The 26,380-nt window shown below is 29.2% G+C and overlaps 1 protein-coding gene across 1 annotated transcript in view; it reads left to right on the forward strand.

Annotated features, from left to right (window-relative positions):
• Positions 1–26,380, forward strand: part of LOC111030654 (head-specific guanylate cyclase) — a 263,376-nt gene that overhangs the window by 129,961 nt on the left and 107,035 nt on the right. Inside the window, exons 7-9 of the mRNA XM_022310268.1 lie at positions 4,933–5,135; positions 16,944–17,083; positions 22,189–22,368. Of these exons, the coding sequence (XP_022165960.1) occupies positions 4,933–5,135; positions 16,944–17,083; positions 22,189–22,368 (523 nt within the window). The remainder of the gene's footprint in view (positions 1–4,932; positions 5,136–16,943; positions 17,084–22,188; positions 22,369–26,380) is intronic.

The following is a 26,380-nucleotide window of genomic DNA, read 5'->3' on the forward strand; positions in this document are numbered from 1 at the left end:
TATATATATATATATATATATATATATTTGCATTTGCATTTGCATTTGCTTTGTTAGAAACAGCTCATAGCAATGAGAAAATTATAATTTCTTAATAAACTTAATAGTTGTTTACACACCGAGAAAAACTATTCTAACATATTGTAATAACAAATAATAAATGATAAGTACTCCATATTATATTGATAAAAAACAAAATTTCAGGGTATAACATTCAAAACCAAAGTAATTTAGTAACTTTTTTTTACAGAATTTGATTTTATCTTGGTGTGAAAAACATTAAGCTGTGTATAGATTAAATGCAATTGTATGACTATCAATCAAACCTGATTAGAGAGAATTCATTGATTACAAGTCTGGCCTGTTGCCAAATATACGATATATATAATATTATAAATTGTTGTACAGAACAGGCATTGGCGTGTTAATCACAATCTACCAGCCTACCGTTGTTTAATTATTTCAACCGTAAGTTCTACTATTCTAGTTTGTTAATAACGAAATTAACTGAAAGTTATCAAAACCACTATTTTAGATTATAAGAGGAGTGATGAGTGTATTGATAATATAAGTACATAACACAACGAAACGAGTGATTTTTTGATGTCTGGAAAAGAAAACATTTCTCTTAACCCAAAAACATAAAAAATATTATCCGAGGTTCAGCTTAAGTTGTTAATAGTGAGATTTAAAAAAAAATAAAGTTTAGCAGAACTCCGCAAGTATTTTTTTATGAGCGTTTGAATTTTAAATGTTGTCAAAGTCGTGAAAATGGAAAAATTCCTCTGTGATTAAAAATTTGTAAAATATTTAATACTTATATTAAATATCTAAAATTTAAAAATTGTGTTCAATGTTTCTCATAAATACTTAAACCAAAAATGCTGTAAATTATTTTAATGCTTCCTTTTTATAGAGATCGGAAGTTTAATTTTTGACCAAATTATATATGTATAAACAAAGAATAAAGATTTTGTTATTTTGTATCAACTTGAAAATATTACTAGTGTACTAAACTTTTACATATTGTATTATCATATTTTATAATCACAATGATATTTTCAAAATATTTGGATGAATTGTATGGTATATAGTACCTATTAATACCACGAATCTATTCACATCGTTCCATGGTAAATATCGGGTATCAAATATTGACCCAAAAGTCAAAAACAATATAATATGACATAAATAGATACATGTGACTATACAATTTGAAGGGTATTGATTAAATAATAAATGCAATTTTTCGGAAAACTTAATTCAACTTATCGTACTGCCAATATAGTAAAATAAATTACCATAGTAGCAATATGAATAAATCATAAAAATATATACTTAGTAATATATATAGGCTGACGGACCGCCTTAACGTCGTCTTCGCTCAGAATCGTTTTTCATATGCAATAATTTATCATTGAATTCAAATTTAACTCATACATTACTGCACTGAGAGGTTTCGAGTGCATCAGAGAAGCCTACTTTTCTCCTTTTTTTATATTCTTTTTTTATTAGCCACAAGTAAATACTATAAATAGCCATAAACCACCATATTATCAAACAGTGAAATTACGATTACCAGCAAACTGATGTTTTTTTAGCAGCAAATTAATTATTTTAATAATAATATAAAAATTTATTATACACAATTTTAAAAGTATGCATTTTTTTCACAAGCTGTACACTAAATTAAAGCATTAACCGTATAACATGTATTATACAAAGTTATTCTATAATAAGGGAGTTTTAATTAAAATCCTAAAGTATTTTATTTTTTTTTACAATTTTTAGGTAACGCATATTGTAAAAAATGGCAACTTATTGCAACCAAATCATACATCATGTGCATATCACATTTTTATTAAATTAATTTTGCTCGTAAGAAGAACTTGTTCAAAATATGTGTAAACTGTTCATTTTTTAACAATTTATGTTGTCATTTGCATCAGTCACGTGACATCTTAAACGCATTCAGCTGGAGAATATTTTATTTTATTTATATCCCTTGCGTGTCTAACCCTGCAAGTTGATTAGTTGACGGCTTTAAACCAGCTATTTCAAAATCAGAGCGGCTGTGCAGTGTGTTCCTTTGGGAATACTGTCAAAATAAATCTTTTTAATGTCGGATTCACCAACGGTGATTGTAGGTAAAAAAAACTTATGTATTCCGTCTGAACGATCAAAATTTACATTTCTATACAGCTGAGTTTGTGAGTTCACGTTGTAATACTCCGTGTTTATGAAAAATATTAAGATTCTAACCAGAAAATCTATTGGTCTTGTATACAATGTCACCGTTCTAATAATTATTATTATTGCGTGTATGTGTCAATAATCCGAAGATTGTTAAGCTTTTTTAACCCAGTTTCAATATTTTGCGAAAAAAGCATTATAATTTGCAAGATAATATTTTTACTATAAAATAAAATTATCTGAAACAAGAAGTATTTGCAAAAAATGTAATAAGTACTTACTGTCTATTGATATTAAAGTGGATATTGTTTTTTTATTATTATTATTATGTATTATTAATTTAACTAATATAATATATATAACTCTAAAAAAAAAGTTCAAGAACAAACATTATTTGATTTCAAAATTTATTAGAAATTTAAAAAAACAAAAAAATTATCGAGTCAGAAAGTTATCTAAACATTAACGACAGTTTAAATTTTGTTAGAGGTAGTTTAAATTTGTCTAAATATAGTATAATATTAATATTATGAGAAAATATATAAACATAATATGAAAACTTTTGAAACAACGGTCCACGACACATAGTATTATATACATTTCTAAGTGCAATAAAATATTGTACTTCATATTACTCAAATTAATTTATTGTACCTCCAATCAAAATAAATGTATTATACTTATAAACATTAGCAAAAGATCATATTATAGATTAAATTAAATTTAAGCTATAATATTTTATAACAACGTAAGTATGAATAAAAATAATGCTATTGAGAAAATATAATTAAACACCTAATACCGTACTCATTTTATGTATTATCTATAATTCTTTGTTTTAATTTAGATTTCATAAGTCATAACAGTGAAATAATAATTTTAGAATTATGCCGTTTGAACATTGAAATTGTAATAGAGGGGTTATTTTATACCGTTCGTATGAGATAAAAATGAAATGTCTAAATTGTTTTGTATTGTCTTTACCTGGAAAGTTAATTAATTTATACAAAATGTTACTTTGCGATTATAACAGACCGGTCACGTTTACATGATACTATAATATTCATATAATTATAATATGCAATCAAATTAACACGATTCATTGTAGCATTAGTAATTTGGGTCCAGATTAAACTTAGTAATAGAGTTACAAGTCTAAAACACATGGAATTCAACAAGCTCGTCGCCAACAATCTTTTGTTATACGGTATTGTGGACCCTGCTGTAAATCCCAAGTTAGTTGACCACCTCTGATGGTGGTTTCTCTCGAATCTACGTAACTTATACGAAGACAAAAGGGCAGTTTTCACTGTCTTTGAAAAGTAATTAACGTTTAATCTTCGAACAATCTACTCCGCCAGCGCTTCGATTAAACAACACGTCAACTCTGTCAATTGTTTATGCCCTCGAATGCTGCTTTTCCATGTGGACTTTTCAAAGTATCCCATTAAAATATTCATTAGCATCGTTTCAAAGATTTTGTCTGACGGATTCACTCTCGAAAATCACTGAGCCACCTCAATATTTCTATTCCTATAACATCATATTATACAATATGCAGTACCCATACAATGAACTCCAAGATCGACTGCGAAATAAAATTCCACTCGGGGCAACATTAAAATCCAATGGACAAAGTTGCTATGTCTTATTACGAGTATTTATGGTATGATGTAAGTACTTCTATTCTAAGACGTATAGGCTTATGGCATACCACTTTACTATTAAAAACTACTTTTTCTTTTCAGAAATATTTTATAAGCCACCTCCTTATTTGATATTATGCATGTTATTAAATTAAGTACAGTTGATAAAATCTCAGGGGAGGACATTGTAAAATTAGCACCCCTTACATCTGCGAACGCCTTTGTTAACCACAGAACTTACCAATCAGGAACACTTGTTTCCACATATTGTGAGGAGTTGGTCGGGTCAGAAATATCGTAAAATAAAAATGTTAAAATGGTCACAAAACACTGTAGTTCGATTAGAAATGATAATAGTTTTGTCCTTTACAGTTCAGATTCAATTTTCAGAATTTTCACAAAAGGCCTCTAGGCAATAGACTATAGGTAATTATATATAGTACATTATGTCATTAGGCTAGGTACATGTTTCGACCAATAGCGAACGAAACGAACGTGGAAATTGTTTCACTAATTATTTCGCCACCACGCATAAGTTTTGCATAGTATTAATTAAATTAGAAAATACACGAGAACATAATTTGGTTGTCAAGTTTGGTTCATTATCAGAAAACTCTAGGTAGAATATGTCTCAAGGTCACATAGCTGAACCATTTATGGGAAGGTATTGTATATATATATTACTACGTAAATGCGTAATCAATATTCCTGGTCATACTTGTTCACCACTAATATAATACAATTTCTAAAACATATTATGTGAAGTTTATATAAATAATATTGTATTAACAAAATAATAAGTAACTTTACTACTTTTCATCTATAAATAATAAATTTCCCCGAGTCGGAGGGTTTTCACACTAGTGGGCCACTCTCCCCACAGAATTTCATGTTAAAGTAACTATCCATCTTAGTTTACCGAATTAACTTATTTCATAAAAATATTATAGATTTTATACTTTTGTTAAAATAATAAATAACAAATTTAAAAAAATCATAACTAGTTTTATATTGCACACACATTTGGTAAATAATGAATGGTATAGTAGAGGATTCAACAGAATATGATAATAATTTTATTATGATTTTTCAGGTACACGATAAAGACCTCGATTGATGATGAAGACGTTCAAGACTCTGCTCCGTTTTTGTCGCATCGAGCCAACGATCTTAAAATGGGTGTAACGAGCTTATGCAAGGCTTTTCCGTGGCACTTGGTGTTGGACAAACGACTAGAGTTCGTACAATTAGGCTCTGGGTTCATGAAACTTTTCGGGAAATGCCTACAACAATTCGGTAAGTACAATATTAATTGTTATTCTAAATAGGATTATGCTCGTATCTATTACGTTTCAAACAACGTACTATTATACTGATCATAATTATATTTTAACCTATGAACTACATATTTGATATTATAGTATTTTAATGTAGGTACATCATCATCTTAGCTCAATGTGAGTTAAACTGTAATTTATATTTTATTTTGTTTCTTTGGTGATTTGATGGTAATAATGGAGGTTTGTTTTTTAGAGTATATTTGAGCCTGTTACGGAATAAAAATTAAATAATACTTTATTATTAGATTTTAATAAACATCTGAATTTAACCTTTAAATGCCAATTTGTATTGCAAACCTTACGACGGGTAATTAATTACTGCACAGTTTAAGTTTAGCTACTATCGTATGGTTGTTAGTTGTTTTTTTTTTTTTAAATTGTTGTATAATTAAACTTTGCTATCAATTATTATAAACAAAAACTTCAAAAGTTTTAACACGGTATCATAATGTACAAATAATAAGCGACCCGTTAATTGGGCAAGTTTTGCTTTTTCTCAAAGGACAATTTTTCGTGTCCTTTCAATGTAGTTAGTATACATTGTTGTTTCCAACATTATTGTATACCGAGAAAAGAGAAAATTAATATATGCATAAAATATAATAATGTGTACCTAACAATATGACTATGCGTAACGTAAAAGATGCCACTGATTACATTTTGGGAGAAATCTACGTTATACGCGTAACATGAGAGATCTTTTTGAGAAATACGATCCAGCAGCAGTGAAGTTCAGAATAATTTCATCGGTAATTCAACAATCGACGCCTTTCTAATGCCATACATAATGGTTCTATACTGGTTTGGTGGTTGTATTAAGCAGACGTTGGGGTGATGTAAACACGAATGACTTAAATCGAGTTTAATTTTCTACAACCTAATGAATACAACAGCCAGAGGGAGAGAATACAAAAGCCAAAATCGATTTAGATAATGCCCCCGATGAAATAGCATATTGCTATCGGTAGAGTCTATTGTCGAATATATTATCAGTACCATCCAGAGTTTTCAGGTCATCTACCTATGTGGCTTACAAATCCAGCCATTTAGTACTTAGATTAAATTACTGGTGTCTGTGTATGTATGTGTAGGAAAGGGTAAAAATTCCAGGGAAAAATGACCGGTACAAAAAATACCCTAGGAAGAAATATCTAAAAAATGGTGAGGTTAAAAAAATAAAATATATTTGAAAAGTGGGTTCACTATCAGTATTTATAATATAGGTATTAATATGTAATGTACAGCACTATGACTGAGTACAACTGTCACAATATCTTTGGATATCGATTAAAAAATTATTTTCACTTAGAAGTATGGGATGGTTATATTTATTTATAAAAAATAATGTAATTTAGATTTTTTTAAAACAGTACGAGGAGTATAATAAATAATTTTATTACAGAATTAACAAATTTACCGAACAGTACAAATTGCATGGGAACATTATTTACATGATAGAATATCATATATGGTCGCTGTAATAATAATAATTAAGATGATATTGACAGATATTTGTATTATAGATTTTCAAGTAAAAGTAATTCCCAATATTGGTGTTACTGGGTGGTGATACATTCATCCCCTAAAATTATGTTGATTTGATGAAACTAAAATAATGCATTCGAAAAAAGTTTAAATTAGATAGCATTTTTACAAATATTATAAAAAAAACAAAATATATAATCAATATCAATTAAAATTTATTTTTGATTTGCACTTTGTCAGACTTACATAATTTAGTAAAAAAATTGGTTTTTTTTTTGACATGAGGCCATTGAATAAATATTTGAATGTTAAAGTAGATGGGTTAGAATTAATAGTTGCATGATCTATTTTATATATTTAATTTAATTTTTTTGTTTGATAATAATTTTTATTAACTTAATTTTTTTTCTTATTAAATACAATATAATCCACACTATTCAACGAAACTTAAAATTATGTATTTTATGAAATATAATATACTTATTAATAATCATTTAAAATAATAAGCTTAAATCAATGATATTCATTTAAAAATATTTATTTCCAGTTTAAATATTTAAATAATAATAAGAATAATAGGTTGGTTTTTTTACGTTGCTGGAGGTTTTTGTAAACTGTGCATCCCCTGTAGTTTGCAGGGTGGTTACCTGTGCAGAGGGCGCATCGCATTGGGTCTTGACGTGAATTTGGACAGGCAGATGAAGAATGGTCATCACCGCACCGGACACAACGAGGACTATATCCGCAGTAGGCTTTGGTATGAATGTGTATATAGTTTTATTTTTTATACGACCGATAGTCCACTAGCCATTNCTTAGTAAACTTAAATCTATTTCCACAAATAAAGGCTGGTTTTGGCAGCTGGTAGACACTGGGGTCAGCAATTACACTAAGAACTGAGTCGTTTGATATAAAGAACGAAAAATTCCGACAAGTTTGAGCGACATTACATTAAACAAACGCGGAGGCATGAAAAACGTGTGCATTCAGCTTGGCTGTCCGCGCGTGACTATTTTATATATTTAATTTAATTTTTTTGTTTGATAATAATTTTTATAAACTTAATTTTTTTTCTTATTAAATACAATATAATCCACACTATTCAACGAAACTTAAAATTATGTATTTTATGAAATATAATATACTTAATAATAATCATTTAAAATAATAAGCTTAAATCAATGATATTCATTTAAAAATATTTATTTCCAGTTTAAATATTTAAATAATAATAAGAATAAAACTGCATAAGTGCCCGTATTACGAAGGATATTTTTATTTTTTTTAACATAAATATGTCTTTAGGCTGGGTGCACATTTTCCCACCAATTTGTCGTAAGGTTTTCGTTATCATAGTTACTTATTGGCAATAAACATATTATATATTAATTATGGTTCATAGATTTTCTTTTTAAAGGAACAAATTCGAGTGCCTACAATCTAACCAAATGTATTACAATATATTATTTAATACATAGTCTACACTCAACAATACCCGAAATGTAAGGAAATTAAAACATGCTTAAAATTGGATTTTACTAAAAAATTACATTTTACATAAAATAAATCAATTTCAACATTGGTTTATTTTATTACATAGCTTACATATTATATTATAACTAAGCTTGAGGATTTTTCAGGAATATGGCAGTGTAACATGTTACAAGTCATAAACTTTTTATTTCGTTTGATAAATGTCTTCATATTAAATTACCTTTGTTTTTTTTAATTTTGCCGTCTTATAATAATATTTACTGTGGATTTCAAATACTGTAGGGCTTTGACAGTATATTTTACAATAAAAATATTAAACTTTTGTTCATATAATACTGGTATAATAAAATGGTACAAAATTGTTCACGTTTTAGCTAGGGACATTTTATTTGTTGACTGTGACATAATTTGACCCGGCAGGTCTCAATGATCTATTAGAATATATATCTTTGGTGTAGCACTGTAGCGTGATGGAAGTTTATCTGAAATATTATTATAGTCGATTACACATCAATAGCCATAATACCATTATGCCACCGTACAACAACAATTGAGTTTGGGAATTCTCAGGGAAAATTGTCCAAGCGTTTTTTACGAGTGGTTCAAACGATCGTTTTAAGAATCCCATGATCTGTGAACGCACATCCGGTCCCCGGAGATGCTTAAAGGTTTTAGTGTCATTCGATTGTAGAATTGGACTTTACCGTAGTACGCAAATGCCGCTTCAATGCGTCCGGAGGTATGAAGAAATGCTGATAGATCCGTATTTTATTATGTTATTATTCTATAGACTATATTATTAAAAAATATAATAACATGCCCATATTTTTACCGTGAGATTAGATAGGTTCTTTTTCCAGAGTGCTTTTTTTCCGGAATGTCTTATAATATTATAACCAAATATATTGTCAATGCAACGACGTTTCAAATACAACAATTTAAGTCCCCGTTGTAATCCACATATTAGAACAATAGACAAACATAACTGTACATGGTTATCAATTTTGACTGTAGTGTATTGAATACTATCATAGTGTATGGTTTGCAAAAACGTAGTCATTAGATGATTGGCGATGCGTCACAACATTAATATTCTAAATTATGGTCAACCGTACAAAAATCAAGTATATTAAGTAGGTAATTAACTGAGTCAAATAGCATTCTAAAAAAATTAGCAATGATTTGTTCCTTATTGTACAATATTCATTAAAATTAACATTAAATATCAACTCTGGATATAATCCGGATTGCCATATTATATTTAAACTTAAATATGTAATACATAACTAAATGGAATTTAAAAATATCTTTATTTTCGTATTGTTTGTAAAAATTGACGTTCACAATGTTCTCCTTTATCACTTCACACAACCATTTTTGTATGGATATATTTTCAGAGCTGATGACTTCAGTAAATCTTCTAATATATCGTTTTCGTACAATCTAATTTTTTGAAATCAAAATGTATATTATTTGGTTACCTGTTTCCTGTCATGGTTATCAGATTTTTTTTATGAACCTTTATTTTTATTATTTACTATTGTAATGATATGCTCACACATCATTGTAACGTAACAGACTAATTAAAATTACCTTCCTCCAAGTGTTTGGAGTCTTGTTTGGTCTTGCGTGTTCGAGAATTTAATCAAATACAATCAATTATATTATATGTACAATTTGCATATAATGTAGTACCCGCAATCAATACACATTATATTAAATGTCTTACTTGACTCTTAGCTACCTATGGACTATGACATAGACCTATGACACTCGCACACTATTTTAGTGACACACACAAATGTGTATAAGTTTGATAGTATTAAAGTTTTTGAAAAAAAAATTGAAGGGTTATCAAATTAGTTGACACGCAGGGAAAACAAAATTCAACCAACATTTTTATTTGACACTCTGGTACAAAAAGGTTCACCATCCCTGGACTATGATGTAGCAGTATAAGGTGATACTAAGTAATTATCTCGGAATAACGAATCCTGCAAGCGATAACTGGCCTCCTTTTGACGATTAATAACCAGTGGGTTTTATTTTTTTTTTTATGGTATTTTGAATAGTTACTTTGTTTCACCTAATACTGCTGCAACAGGGCTTAAGCATAGACCATAGGCAGCTGTTTGTCAGGCAAGGAATTTAATATGATACATTAGGTATACTAATTGTGAATATTACATAAATACGTTGTATTAAACAAAAAATTATATTACACAGTCTATTTGATCAAATTATCGAATAAACTACCTCATAGCCCCCCCTCCCCTGAACACCTGTGGGGAAGTAATGCGTGATTTTAATATTTGCATCTGATATGATTCTCTTTCACTTATTATACGTGTAGAGAATCATACAGATTTTTAAGTTTAACATCCAATTTTGATATAACCATAGATTTGAGTCTCTTTTTTATATTTATCATATGTTTACGCTATTAAACTATAAATACAATTAATGACAAAAAAAAAAATGAATATATTTAATATATATTTATTATTGAAATATAATATGTACATTTGTTAATAACGATAATTATAATAAAATTATACTAATCAAAAATAATTTAATAGTATATGCCACAATGTGCACAATAAAATAGAATCTCAATCTCAAACGCTTTTCATATTTGTAGCCAAACATTTGTTTTGAATTCACGAAGAAAAATATTTCTATTAATTCCGATCGATCCCTATACTCCTCGTTATTTATGTTTTATTATTATTCTCATTATTTTGACAAAGGTTTGGTTTACGTCACTTTTTTCCACGAACTAATAAAATAGTTATCGTTAAATATAGAACATGCCTTTTATAAGCCACAAGCAGAATAGTTCGTTATTTATACACAAAATTTTATGAAAATGCCAATAGATCACAAAGTATTTTAAAATTTAAGAATTTAATTACCTACATAGTTATGCCCCGTACTCATTTTATTGACGTGATAGATTTTATCAAGTTTATTTCGTTAAAAAATAAACAAAATTATGCAATAAACTTATTGTAAATCCCTCAACGTAACTCAGTTTACCTAATAATATTGAATTATTATTATTTTTGAACTTGAAAATTTAAATATAAAACATATCATTTTACTCTCCAGAATATTTTAATGGTACCTTTGTATATAATGTAATATTATAATATCCGTTTAGTAATCAGAAACGCAGTTGTACACCATAAAAAAATAATACCTCCGTGAACTTTGTTTGTCAAACAAGATTAATTATTTAAAATGATAGAATATTAAATTATTTTCCATCAGCGTATGCCTGAAATCGATTTCCATATTGCTATTTCATCAGGTTTTTGTGATGAATTTTCTTGCTATGTAAATGAATCAGCCACCAGACCATAAATAAATTAAAATATGGTTGATGTACTATCTATTCTTTCGTTTCAATTATTTGTTTCATCTTTTAGTATGATGGGTAGTGGTGCATGACAAGCAAATAAGGATACGTTCAGTTGTTGTGTCAACGGTAGTTTTCACCTAATTGAATATTATAATAAAATTGTTGTACAATTTGATAATAGTTTAATAGTTTCGTTGATTTATTAAAGGTTAAATATCTATAAAACATTAATTATATTATTATGAAATGTGTTTTATCTGAAGTTTAAAATGTCCCATGTTGAACCTGTTTATAGTACGTAAGTTATAATATTTTCCTATAGTCTATTATTAAAGAGCAGAGGTTTTATTGGATGTAATACTTATTTACTGGTATAATAGTATAAAGTAGTATATAATAATATATAATAGTATATAGTTGTTTTCAGAACAACGCCCTATAAGTTCATTTTTTTTTAATATTGATATATTGACAGTTGTACTAAAAATTGTAAGATGTTACAATAATATAAAAATATGTTTTTAAATATTTCTATGTATCATCATTTTGTTTGGTATATTGCAAAACACAATAAATAATAATACTCAAATAAGATCGATCTAATATCATAGATGGTTATTTCAAATCTACGCATTGCAAAACTATAGAGTTACATATTAAAGTCACTCATTCATAACTGTTATTACGTTTTATTATAGAATTGTAAAACTAATTTCTGTGAATTTTCAAAAGTGCATATACTATTGATTTTAAAGTAGTTTGTAGTTGGGTGAATAAAAATAATATCAATCAAGAGAATAATCGTTTGACATGCAGTTGTAAATATAGCGTACATATATTTACCGACTTCATTAAAATACTCAACAATGGTTAAATTTATCTTTTTTCGTTAAATCTCTTACAACTTATTTTGGGTCATAAAATATATTTAAATAATATATTATAATATAGTATTGCGTATTATGTAATTTTATCATAAAATAATATGATAGATATTCTTCATTTCCAAGCTGATATTGTAATATTGAAAATCTCTAAGACAAAACATATAGTAATTGTAAAAAAATTATGTTCACGTAAAACGAAAATATATTATTAGGTCTTGTCCTTTAAATATCGACTTACATGAACTCACGATTACTGATTTTTTTCGATATTGTAATTTTCAAGCAAATTATCGATACGTGAAATATCACAAATTAAAATAACGATCATATTATGTTCATACCGCCCTTGAAATTTAAAATATACTAAATTAATCGTCTACACTTAAGCATAAATCTTAACTAAAAGTTTTATTATAGGTCAATTCACTAAAAAATCAAGACTAACAAGTAACAACACACCATTGCAACTAGTGAAGGAAATTTGGTACACCGTACGTTTGTAAGACAGAGATAACAAACTTATGGACATCGTCCTCTTATAAAAATAATAATTATTAAAATATCGACTATAAACTTTTAATTCGAGTATATTATATTATAAATGATAAAATGTATTTGTTAATACTATTTCTGCACAGTTATTTGTTTATTGAGTATAAATAACTAATATTACAACGTGTACGAACACGTCATCTCTGAACCTATGATAGAGAAGATACATTATTTTATAATATGTAGAAATGAAAAACATAAACTTTCAAACTAACTTTGCACCGTATTCATCTAACCCTCATACTTCATTCAGGCTTAGGTCACAAATACCACATGTATAGTTGCATGTTTCATGTCCAAAAGGATAATCTCTTATATTCAAGCCCATACTGTATTGGGAATTGGACAAAAATGTACATTGGACGCAATTATAGGATGCATATAATTTTAGGTATGCGATCCTGCGTATAATTTTAGCACTTGAGAAGGAAGACCATCCGGTTTTAGAACCCTAAATTATTATACACGTTTATTATATTGTTACGACTTGATTATCGTAATAATTGCAAACTAGACTGAGAACTAAGCTAGTTATTTATTTCACGATTTTTAAAAAATGATATTCCCCAATATTGTATAGTAAGATCCAATGGAATTGTTTTAGATTCAATATACACAGTGATAAAATAATTTTATTTTTACCAGGTTTTAAATTATTCCAGTGAACTAGTGGAATAAAAAAATCGATAAATTAAAACTTCACTATAAATTCGTTCTTATTATTTTTTCACATATTCATGGTCATTCAAAATATTATAAAAGTTTAATTCTCATTTAAATGTAATAATAATATCTACCTACGTAATTTTGATAACATACGACTTTTTATTTGTATAACTTTTAGATTGAATAAAACAATAAGAACTTCATTATAATATATATTTTTAATGAAATTGAGAACAATGATTTGAATATACTATACTCGTAATATTAATTGTTAGAACTTAAATTTTTGTTTAATAATACAATATAAATTTATAATAAATATTCATAAAATATTAATAGGTAAATGATCAATATAAATTATAAACTGTACCCATAATCGTCTGGAAAATGGACATTTATTAATTATTTAATGAGAAATTACTTATCATTTAAACCATGCTTCGTGACACCTTTATTATTCATAATTATTTATCTTATGATTTGAGATAAACTTAGTATAATTATACTATAATTTTATGTTTTGATGTACTGAATAAACGTTTTTGTCAATTATTATTCATTTCTATAAATTATTATTTTAAAAGACAGATCATAGTAAAACGGGCAACAGCATATAAGACTAGAGAACACTCGACTTGTTCAAATCAATTCAAATTAATTAAAGGGGATTTGACTAATATTGTCTTACCACGAAAACCAAATATACTCTAGTATCATGCAATGTTAATAATATTAAATATTCTTTTATTTTATATTCTTTTATTTTATATTCTTTTAACCAAATTGATCAAGTCCGTTTATTATTTATTTAGTCTGCTTCTACCAAATTCTGATACTCATTTCATCCACTTTAGACTTAACATCTTTATGATTTAAATATTAAATCTCAATGTAAGTAATTGATTTAGCCAACATTGTAGTGGTTTTTCAATAGTCTGTTTCAGATTAATGTTAGCAAAATAGCAACTAGTCTTTTAGTCGTTGTCTCGTGAATCATAAGACTTTCTGCAGCTCATCATATTATATCTAACGGAAATTCCAGTATTTTTGAGACAAGACATTTTGAATTTTTGAATATTGAAGAATATCTGGATTCACTTTGTTGGATATGACATTATTATTACCTATTCAGATTGACACTTAAGTATTTAAAGTGTTTTTATTTTTTCAAGTGATATTGCGTTCTTGTAATATTTTGTAGATAATAGAAATATCAAAATATATTAACAATATATTTAATTGTGTAACATAATGCGATTCTATATTATGTTAAAATATTTTTTTTAAATACAACAATATTTATATGTATTCCGTAAACTAAAATGTATATTACATGACGTGTATTTGTATTCTAGGAAACACATATTTTTCATGAACAAACATTTAAAAATTATAAAACAAACTATAAACGAAAGAGGTATTGAAATTGATTAAGTGTATGTTTTTTAAAGATATTTAAATACCACAAATGCTGTACATTGTATTATTATTCTAAATCAAAGATTTTAGTAGCTACATATATCTCTAAAACTCAAATTAAAATAATTTTAAATACGATTTCTCAAATTTTCTGTTTTTATCAATAAAGTCAATTTGTTTATAACTATGATTTCATGGTCAATGTGCTAAAGTAGTTGTCTCAGACTAAAATTACAGGCTATATTATATTAATTCGTTAAAAGTTTATGGGCAAGACACTTTTTTTTGAAATCAACAAAATAAACAAAATTAATTAAGACAAAATATCTACTGTACTTCTATAAATTATAATCATTTTAATAGAACTGTATTAAATACTAGATATTACAAAGATCTAAATATTGTTGTTTTGTTTAATAAATGTTTCTTGCGGGCCATATGTTTGAGACCATTTCTCTAAAGTATTTCAGCATTACTAATAAATTCTTTACGTGCTTTAGTTTGGAATAATATATTGCTAATAACTATATTATTTATCATTTTATAATTAAGGTAAAATAACTTCAATATTAATTATTTGTGTACTACAGGTTGTTCCTGTTAGATGTACAAAATATTTTCATTTCAATTAAAAATATTAAAATAATCATTACAATTTAATTTTTAGTAATAAAATATACAAATAATACAAACATTTAACAAATTATTAAAAAATGTATAGCCAAAACTCAATTATAAATTCATATAATTATACAAATATAAACTTTTGTATTGCATATTAAAAAAAAAAATGTTTAGTGAACAAGAAATTATCGATTATTATAATATTATTATTTATTATTATTTAACAACAAATATCACAATATATAAATATCAACCAATTTATCTATATATTTTACTAATTATTTTCAAATACTTATTAAACATTAACAATATTATGTTATTGGTAAATTAAACGGTATATGATTTATGTCAATATTAAAATTTAATAATCGTTTTATGACTAGATGGACATACTTAGGTACTAATTTAATCAAAACTTACTTTTTTTTTTATCAAACAAGTGTTTATAAATATTAATGAACAAAAGTGCTTAAATATTTAAAATGATTAAATTATACATAATTAAGTTTTGAATTACAAAAAAACTTAAATATTTTGAACTGATTAACATCAAGTTTAATAGGATTTTATGTTTCAGGTACACAATATTTTTTCGAGAAATTTAAGTGTTGTTCAATAAGGAGCAATAACTTTTGGATAGTGATTAAAATGTTAAAAATCTCACAACAAAATATATTTCTTCAAGTTCAAGATTTTTATGTAATCGTTGATTTGTTGATAATGCATATACATATATATTTTATATTTAATAACTATTAGTATTTAGGTAATATTTCAAAAGACATTTTTAAAAATAAAAGAAACACTAAATAAACATCGAAAGTTCATAAGGATCCATTAATTTAATAGTAATTAATTGTTAATATAATTTATTCAAAAAAAAAAATAATGACCCATTAACCAATATTATTAGGGCGGCGTCATGTATAGACAAAGTACAAACATAATTATATTACTACCTAACCAATAATTTACCATGACTGTTTTTTTTTATTTAAAAATTTATGTAAGTGATAAATTAATTTCATTTAGTATTATAAATATAAACAAAAAATAATAATAATGTAAACACGTATATGGTGGTTACAGTACACACACAGCACAATTTAATAAATTATATATTAAGTAAATATTAAAACGAACTGTTTGAAATGTTACAACCATAACGGTGTAAGCATATAATTTCGTAGTGTTTATACTCTGACATAGACTGGTACATTACATACATAATAATATAATGAATAATAACGAATCGTGTATTTTGTGTTTTCAGGTCGATCGATTCACACGTATTTTAAGATCAGGAGACCGAAAAACGTTCGTCTCTCGTTCGACGGCATCGTGAACAGGACCAACTCGCCGTTCGTGTTGACGCTATGTCTACCCGAGCCACTAAATCACAATTCAGCCGAGGTAAATACACTTTATAGGTCAAAAAAAGGCGATCTCTTAGTTTAGTTAGGCACCAAAAACTTCTTATTTCTGTACACCCTCCTCTACACGAACAACCAAGTTGATTCCTTTCACAATTATTCAAATTGGTAGGTATTCTAGTATTCAAATGCATTATTGCATTGCATAGCTTCGGGGCATAATTCGATTTTAATGCACTATACTTAAAATATGTGAACGCACCTACCAACAATTCGGTACTCGATTATTTTTTCAAAATACAATTGACTAACTAATAAATCGACGACGGACCGCAACAATTATAGCTGACGCAAGTGTCAGCCACGACCGTCGTATAATATGGTCAGTAAGTTTTCGTGTGTTCACAGTAAATGATAATAATTATAATTGATGTTCTATACGTCACGTGCGTGACCACTAAGCGTGCACAAAGTTATATTAATATAATATATGAAAAGCGTTGTACAGCTTCACTCGTTTTCGCTTCATTCGTCGTGTTTACCCGCACCAGACTGCGCAAATCAAATACCTGTCAGCGGGCTTCCAACGAGGGATCATCGGATTAATAAGCTCTGATAAGTCATTACGATGGTCTTTTCTGGACCTAGATCCAGTGTGGGTGCGTTGACGAAACGTCAGCCGGTCAAATAATATTATTATGGTTTGCCGGGCAAACGGTTTATCGGCTTAACTGCAGTTGCAGCACTTAGCAGATATACGACGCTCTTCGGCTATAATATTAATGGAGCACGGTTGTTGTTATAGAATTATTATTTTTCTATCATTATTCAATCGTCACCGGACCATAAAAGTTACAATATGTTTGGATATTGTACGTCCTACCTTCTACCGTAACAACTGTCTCCGTCCATAATATTCTGATGACCAATGTAGCGAGATCTAACCACGAAATTAATCACACTTAATAATATGGTGTGTACGTATTAAATATATCAGATTTTAAACACTACGATTATCAAATTGTCAGAAAAGAATATTTTCAAGATAATGTCAATATGAAATTTCACTTTAGCCTTTTTTCCAAACTATTTTCTTAGCAAGATGCATTTTCTTATACGATTATTTATTTATCACTTATTATTTTATGTATAACAACACACATTTTTAATTAAATATTCCTATGCAGAATATTTTTCTGAAAATGTCGATAAACATAGTATTTAGGACGAGTGGTTTTTTAGTTATAACTTGTAAGTACACATATAAAGTTTAGATGATTAGAGTAATATCCCTGAACCACCAAAATGTTGGTCAACTACTCCGCTCATCTAAATTTTAAATGTTTTTATTGAATTAACTACTCGTTTGAAATTTAATTTATATGCACCCAAGTACTCTAATTAATGATCTACTTAGGAATATGAAATACAAAATGTCTACTGCAAAACAAATTGTTTAATAATCCTTGCATTTTCTTTTTGAATAAACTGTTTTCATCTTTCATTACATTTTTTAAAAATTAAAAACTATTTGTAATAATTAGTGGTGTTAAATTCAACTATTATATAATATATAATTTCTATACACAAATATAGTATCATTTGACTTATAGTATAAGCACTGTAGACATAATATTGTTATAGTATTATAGTGTTGTCTATTTAATATTGTACAAAACAGTAAAACGAAGTCCGTGTGCCTAAATGCATGGAGGTTTTAGTATATTTATATAAGATAATTATCCTTGAAACTGTCTTAAAGATGTAATTAATTTGGTTTATGTTAAGCAACATAGAGTATATAAACGGGTTAATCTGTAGATTATTCCAAAACTTTTCCAAGGTAAAGAACAAATTAATGGGCATCTGGGGTCTGATAATTTTGTTATCATTTACCGAAACCGCTTTTTAATAGTAAGCCTACAAATTGGAATAAATACGAACATGATTTATAGTATCAATAAATGGTTTGTTAATCTGATTTGTCACTTATTACAATTATTAGAATGGTAAATATGTATTTACATAATACAATATATTATATACAGGGTGTCCCAAGAGAAATCACTTGATGCAAAATGGTTAGATAACAGAGTTAGTGTCTTACCCTTTCTGTAAATCATAAACCTTACTCGGACCTTCTGTAGGTACTTATATTGTATACCGTACATTACGCATTAACCTATTTTATTAATATTATTTATATTAAATCAAACTTTCTAAATCGTTATATAGAATTAATATTCTCAAATATGTACATATTGGCCAAAAACAGTATAAAATATTTAAATTTATTAAAAATTGCTAATAGTAGGTATTTATATATACCTACAACCTACTATGCCTACAACCTACTACCTCCTTAATAATTTCGGATATTTTTTTATAAAAATATACCATGTGTAGAGCAGTTATTTAATTGTTGACGTATGGGGTAGTCTGTGGAAGTGAAGTGTACATTTCGTTTTGTTTGACGAAAACCCGATTGAACGAATACAACTGTGAACATATTTTAAAGTAGTCACTGTCGAAATATATGGTCCAAGTAGTATGAGTATATATTATGATACACAACAGATATATTGATAGGTCTGTAACTGCTAATAAATCAGTCAACACTGAGACTGAGACTCGTCGAACTACACAAACCGAATAGAAAATAACCACGGTACGGTGACGCTGAAAACTCATCTAATTAGTGTTCTAAAACGTACATCGGCCATTAAAATGCGCTCTCGTTCGATACAGTGGTTATTGAACGTTCGTCACTACGAACCCTCCTCGATTGCGCACACATAATATTATTCTGTTTGCCCAAACACATACTCACCTATATAATATTATATATCGTACTATATGCGTAGGTATTATACAGGTGCATAATATCCACGACGAACGTTTCGGTATGTACAAAGTAGTATTATGTACGCCTCGAAATAATGACGTGCGATTGAATGCCCTTTAACATTTCTTCGTTACATTCATAATATAACATTTACGGACGTTATAGGTACCCAACGCGTAATTTCGATACCTACAAGGACGGGAGAAGGTTCAATGTATATATATTATACACGCAATAATATTATTATATACCTACGTAGATCGAAAACGCTCGAGAACCTACAGGTACTTCATCTTAATAATATGTGCACACGTTATGTATATTTTACACAAAACGCGTGTATAACATGCGCACGTGTATGAAATAATATATAGTGCACACTCAATACAGGTAGGGTTTTTATTTGCGGTGAAAACGTCGGTGCGTGGTATGTAAAACGACGTGGCCTTTTCCGCACCGTACAATACATACATATATATATATATACACATATGTATATAATATAAAGTATAAACACGACGTGTATTACAGCCGAACAGGTCAATTATTCAAATTCGGGAATTTCGAAAATGCATTTAACGTAAAACACCGTGTCGGTAATTTCATCCATTCCGCGCGTCGTCGGCGGCGGAAACGAACTCTTAATATATTATTTATTTTTCGTACTCCGAGCGCTTATACCACGGTACGATAGTTCTACATCCGAATTATTTTCGGACGGCGATTGATGCCCACTCGCGCCGCTCCGTGTGCAGTATTCGCGCGGGTAGTTCGGTCGACGTGTCGGAATCCTCGCGAGAAGCCGTTAACGGAGAATCGTTAAAATAAAATCGGCCGATTAATTTACACGACGACGAGTCGTACATAGTTAGTCGGTCGTGGTATAGTGGACTAGGCGTTGTTAGTAATCAAAATGGGAATTGACGGCGGAGAAGAGCACGAGGAGATCGTCTTTAGAAATTTCAGTGTCGCATGCGTGCGATGACGTAACGCATAATAATGATATTGGCTGTGGCAGGTACAGTTTATATTGGCCCCTAGATAGAAAAAGCGAAAGTAGGGAAATAAAAATAATAACAGCATAATACCTACTCCATTACTACAGTTCAGTATATATTATTCGTACACTCAGACGGCGACGGAAACGTCGGTTTTCGTAATAAAATATTACGTGGCTATATCATGATATACATAGCGTCCATTTTATACACTTTTCTTGAGCTACAAGCTTGAAATATTTACCAAAAATATGAGCACAAGTGTCGCTTACTGCAGACAAAATCTTATACGTCGTAAACTCATTCGATGAACATTTTCCACTCGTATGTCTCATATAATATTGATGTTCAGTGCACGGTTCGAGTGCAGTGAGATACCCTGGGTCGACCACTGTTGGAATTTGCGTGAAACTTTAATAGGCTAATCGTTGAAATAAAGCCAGGCGATTAATTTACACATTCGGTGGTGGTACAAGGACGTGGCGTTGTTAGGGACGAAAGCGGAAAATGTCGGCGGAGGAACGAGCGAGGAAAACGTATTACTGCAGCCGTGATAACTGAAGGACCGCGTGCGTGCGATGACACAACACATAATAATATTATTGGCTGCGGTAGGTGCCGATCATATTGGCCCGGAGACAGAAGAAGCGAAGGGAGGGAAAGAAAGGATAACAGTATAATACCTTCCCCATTACTACAGTTCAGTATATATTTTTCGTACACTCAGACGGCGGCGGCAACATCGGTTTTTGTAATAAAATATTATGTGGCCGTGGTATTCAGCGTCTATATTATATACACTTTTCTTGAGCTACATGTTTGCAATATTGACCAAATAATATGTGCGCACGTGTCTGTTACTGGAGACGAAATCTCACATGGTGTAAATGTATATATACGCGGTGAAAATGCTACACTCGGGTGTTATATTATATTATTGTCATATCGACGAGGATAGAAATATTGTGTATTCACGGACGCACATCCAAATCGTTAAGCAACACGATACGATATACATGTATACAGCACTTACCTGTACTATATACGAGCAGAAACACTGCAGATTTACAAATACGAAATTCCAGTCATCTCTTATATCTACACAAGCAACAGCAACAATAATAATAATATTTCCGAAACGGATTCATTGACATATGAGTTCGATTTGAAATATTGAATTCACTGCTGTACGAAATCTGCGTTTTTAATAAAAAAAAAAAAAATAATAATATTAAAAACACTTCGTTAACGTTTGGAATTTTCACTGATCACGTTTTGTTTTCTGTGTGTTTTCTATAATAGGGTTTGGAGTTCAAAGGCCAAATGGTGTTGTGCAACGAGTCCGGATCGTTACTATTCGTCGGTTCCCCATTGTTGGACGGACTGGACAGTCTGACCAGCAGGAGCTTGTTTATTTCGGACATACCATTGCACGACGCCACCAGAGACGTGATATTAATCGGCGAGCAAGCCAGGGCTCAGGTAAGAAACACACACACACACTACTCGTACAAAAGCAGTGTATATCTATATGTTATGTAGATTCCTGTAGTATTCTTAAAAGAGTTTCTTCTAAAGGTAAAACAACCGATATTTAACGATACAAATTAATACCTATTCTCGAGGTATGCTATATTAAATATATTCAAATTACTTGCATTTTACCCAAACCGTGTTACTATAACGTGTTAATAGTGCACAACGTCAAAAAATGACACGGCAAATATGAACCTTAAGTTATCCTCATGCATGTACAAAAAAACAGCAAGAAAAATGAAGGCAATTAGTATAATAGTACACTGCATACCTCATAATATATAGTTTCTATGCAATACATTTTATCGACTGCATTTTATATAATACTATCTATCTGTATTATATATTATAGAATAGATATATATTTATACATTAACGGTTTGTATGGTGATTGTAGAGTTGTAGTAATTGTATATTTGAACCAATTGACACCAACATTTGAACACGTAGTAATTGAGACTCGAATTAGGTTCATAACTTCGTTTTTAAATCCTTATCGGTAGAGAAATAAAAAATTTCATTTTTGCTTAAGAAAATCGAATATTTTTTTGTTTGTATAAATATGTATATTAGGGTTGCCTTTGTTTCCAGCAACAAAATAGACTTGTATCTAATCTAAAATTATAATATATATCATAATAATAATAATATTTATTTTATAAAAATGAGTGCATATTTGTTGCATATATATATATATATATATATATACTGTATGGGATACTCGAAAACTACTTGACCGATTTTGACGAAAATCTCAAGAGTTATCAGTTAAGTTTTGAGAGTAGTTTGAATGACATTCGAAAGTATACCAAGTGCTTTATCCAATTCACCACAGGCGGATTGCCTATCTCGGTGAAATTAGTTTAGAAAGCAAAGTATTTCGACGCCAATTTGCCGTTAACTGAGTTGAATTAAAACCGAAATACACCTATATTAAAGCACCTCATTTGTGTATCTGTTCATACTTTAAACGAGAGAAGTTGGGTTAATACAGCTATCACAATATAAAATAAAATATAATATAATATAAAGCATCGAGTCGTTATAATATCGCGTGCATCCCGACATTCCTAACGATGACATTTCCGGTACATCGACGTCAGGGGAAAAGACGACGACGACTACCTATGATGGTGCGACAAAACGGACGTAGCGGGTGGTATGATGTTACGATTTGTAAAGAATTTATGTCGACGAGCCACTTCGTCTGATCCACAGCAACAACAACAACAATATTATAAATAATCGTAATAATAATAAATATAATGATGATGATGATGATGATGATACAATGTTTGTCGGTGTTTTTTCTTGCCCCCTCAGCCGGTAACTATTCCCACCGACTGATATACTCGAACATTACTGCGTCTACAACACCTATATACAACAGCTTCACGTATTTATTCCGAGAATGTGTTGGAGTCAGTTTTCCTTATTTTTTTTCATGTTTCACCTCGCATCCGGTCGTATCCAGTCGAGTTGAGAATTTTCATATTAAAATACATCATAAGTAATAATATTATAACTTCCAGTTTCTGGTCTCTGCGTTGTTTTGAACTAATTGTCACGTTTGAACGAAACCGTGACGATTCACAATCATTTCTAGGTAACGCGGTATAGTATTTCAGCTGTATACCTACATTTATCTGATAATTAAGAGCTAAATTAATACACATACTTGTGAGTGTAGGTGATGAAAGAGAACTTATGTCATACCCACTCAATTTATTAATATTAAGCCCCACAAAAAGCAGATACTTTGACCGATATTATAATTTGATATAATATACGATATCGGATATGTTATAATTTTTATCAACACAGTTTATAAATAAGTGTCTATTTTGGTAAATATTTGGAGTGAGCAATTCGTGTCTGTGTTTTTTATCTTTGGTGCAACTAGATTTAGCTATTGTAATTTTATTATAATGTTATTCAATGAATATTTTAGGGTTTATATTATGGATCCACTCCCCTCCCAAAAAAAAATATTATTTTACGTAATATTTTGTTATATATACATAGGGATTATAAAAATACAATTGCAGTATACCCTGTTAGTTGTTTACTCAATTTATAGTTGTCTTTTTAAAAAAAATGATAACTTCCTGTACTACACGTCTACACGACGAATTTTTGCTGTTAAGATTTAATTTCACTGGTGAAATATTAAAACAATTGCAGTCCAACAAATCACACCACTTACTCTGCCTATAGACGGAACATGATTTGCACAGTATAGTTTTTATGTGCACCTACCACTTTTGCATAATTACTATCTCAAGTAAATAAGTTAAGCTCGTTAAATTTTAATTGTTTTTTTTATGGTTTAAAACAGGTACAGCGTTTTTTTATCGTTTAAGTTAAATAAATGTGCTTTTATAAAATTGTAAAAAAATGTTGTTTTTATTTGGTTTTTATAAATAATTTTTATAATTACAATTTACAGTTAAACGCTCGAATACAATTTATTATAATGATTGTTGAAAAAATATTTTGTTCATAAAAATCGGATTAATGGTACCTATCTAATATTTTATCAGCCACTGAAATAATAGTTTCAGATTTTGATCGATGAGGCTTCATGAGAGAATACGGAACTCACGTTTATTATTCTGAAAATATTTTATCAGCTATAATGTAAATCCTGTACTAAGTGTTCTATATTCAACACCCAAAATTATATAATTTTTTTTTAAATAACAAGAATAAATCATATTTACTTATACAATTATTTTTATCCTGTTTTATATTATAAAGAATAGTAGTCTAAATTCTAATATCGTTCTATGAATTCTTATAACTGTGTAGGTTAGATCACAGTTCACCCTTATATTACGTGTAGTGCAATTATGTGAATAAATAGTTATTGGATCTAATGTGATCATAACATTATAATAATTATTGAATTTTTAAAATATAATAATATCATGTGATTTATAGGTAAAAATCAAAGTAAAACGTTCTCGAACAAAGTATTGTCAAATGTTGAATTGAAAGTTATTTTGAAAAATAACATAATCATATGAATCGTAAAAACTACTGAGCACAGTTATTATTATTGTTGTATTTATTGGTTATACAATGATTAATAATTTTACTAGAGATATCATATTGGTCGTTGTTATATTTTGTATCGTCGATGATGCGGTGGCGTACTGTATAGCGTCAATCGTAAATAAATTTGTCGAAATCGGAGAACATTTTATAGCGGCATGAACTCAGTAAGACGTCGTCTATATAATAGTATAGTACATTTTTGACGATTGCAGTAGATCGCTGTTGCAACCACCATTAAACAGCTTCGGTTGATGACCGGCTATGTAAACAAAATTAACCGTGGAGGCTTTTTACCGTCATCGGTGTAGCGGTATAATGTATTTTATTATGCAATGGTTCGCAAATTCAGGCGGCCCGTTAATTAATATTGTTGGTTAGTTTTACCTCGGGAAACAACAATCATGATCTTGGGCCCGCACCACATGACCTGACTACTCGTTCGTTCGTAGAGTTTATTTTCCTGTTTTATCTCGCCTTCCACGATTTAGGCGTCTTTCCGACTTTGAATCGCCTTATACCGCCGACTATAAATTATAGATATATATTTATGCATGCATTATTACAGTAATAATCTTATTACGATCGCACGTCCCGTTAAATCGCACTGAACCGTCGACAGACAAATTGAAAATCGTCTCCGTGTAAACGTTATCGCAAATGGGTTCCGGAAAATGGGTATGAGCGCTAAGTCGTCGTATATGCTCACCGTTTGCAGTTAAAGGATTTACTGACCCACATAAAATAAGCTATAGAGATAAAGGGTTAAAACTCTTCTAAGATCCTTTAGACCTTTTCAGTAGACGACTTCAGTTGCGCTGGGGCTGTTTTGCAGTGATGTCAGCGGCGGCGGCGGCGGCGGCGGCGGCGGCGGTGGTGGTGGTGGTGGTGGTGGTGGTGG

This window comes from Myzus persicae, unplaced genomic scaffold (assembly GCF_001856785.1).
Source record: "Myzus persicae strain clone G006 unplaced genomic scaffold, MPER_G0061.0, whole genome shotgun sequence".
Taxonomy (NCBI): Eukaryota; Metazoa; Arthropoda; class Insecta; order Hemiptera; family Aphididae; genus Myzus; species Myzus persicae.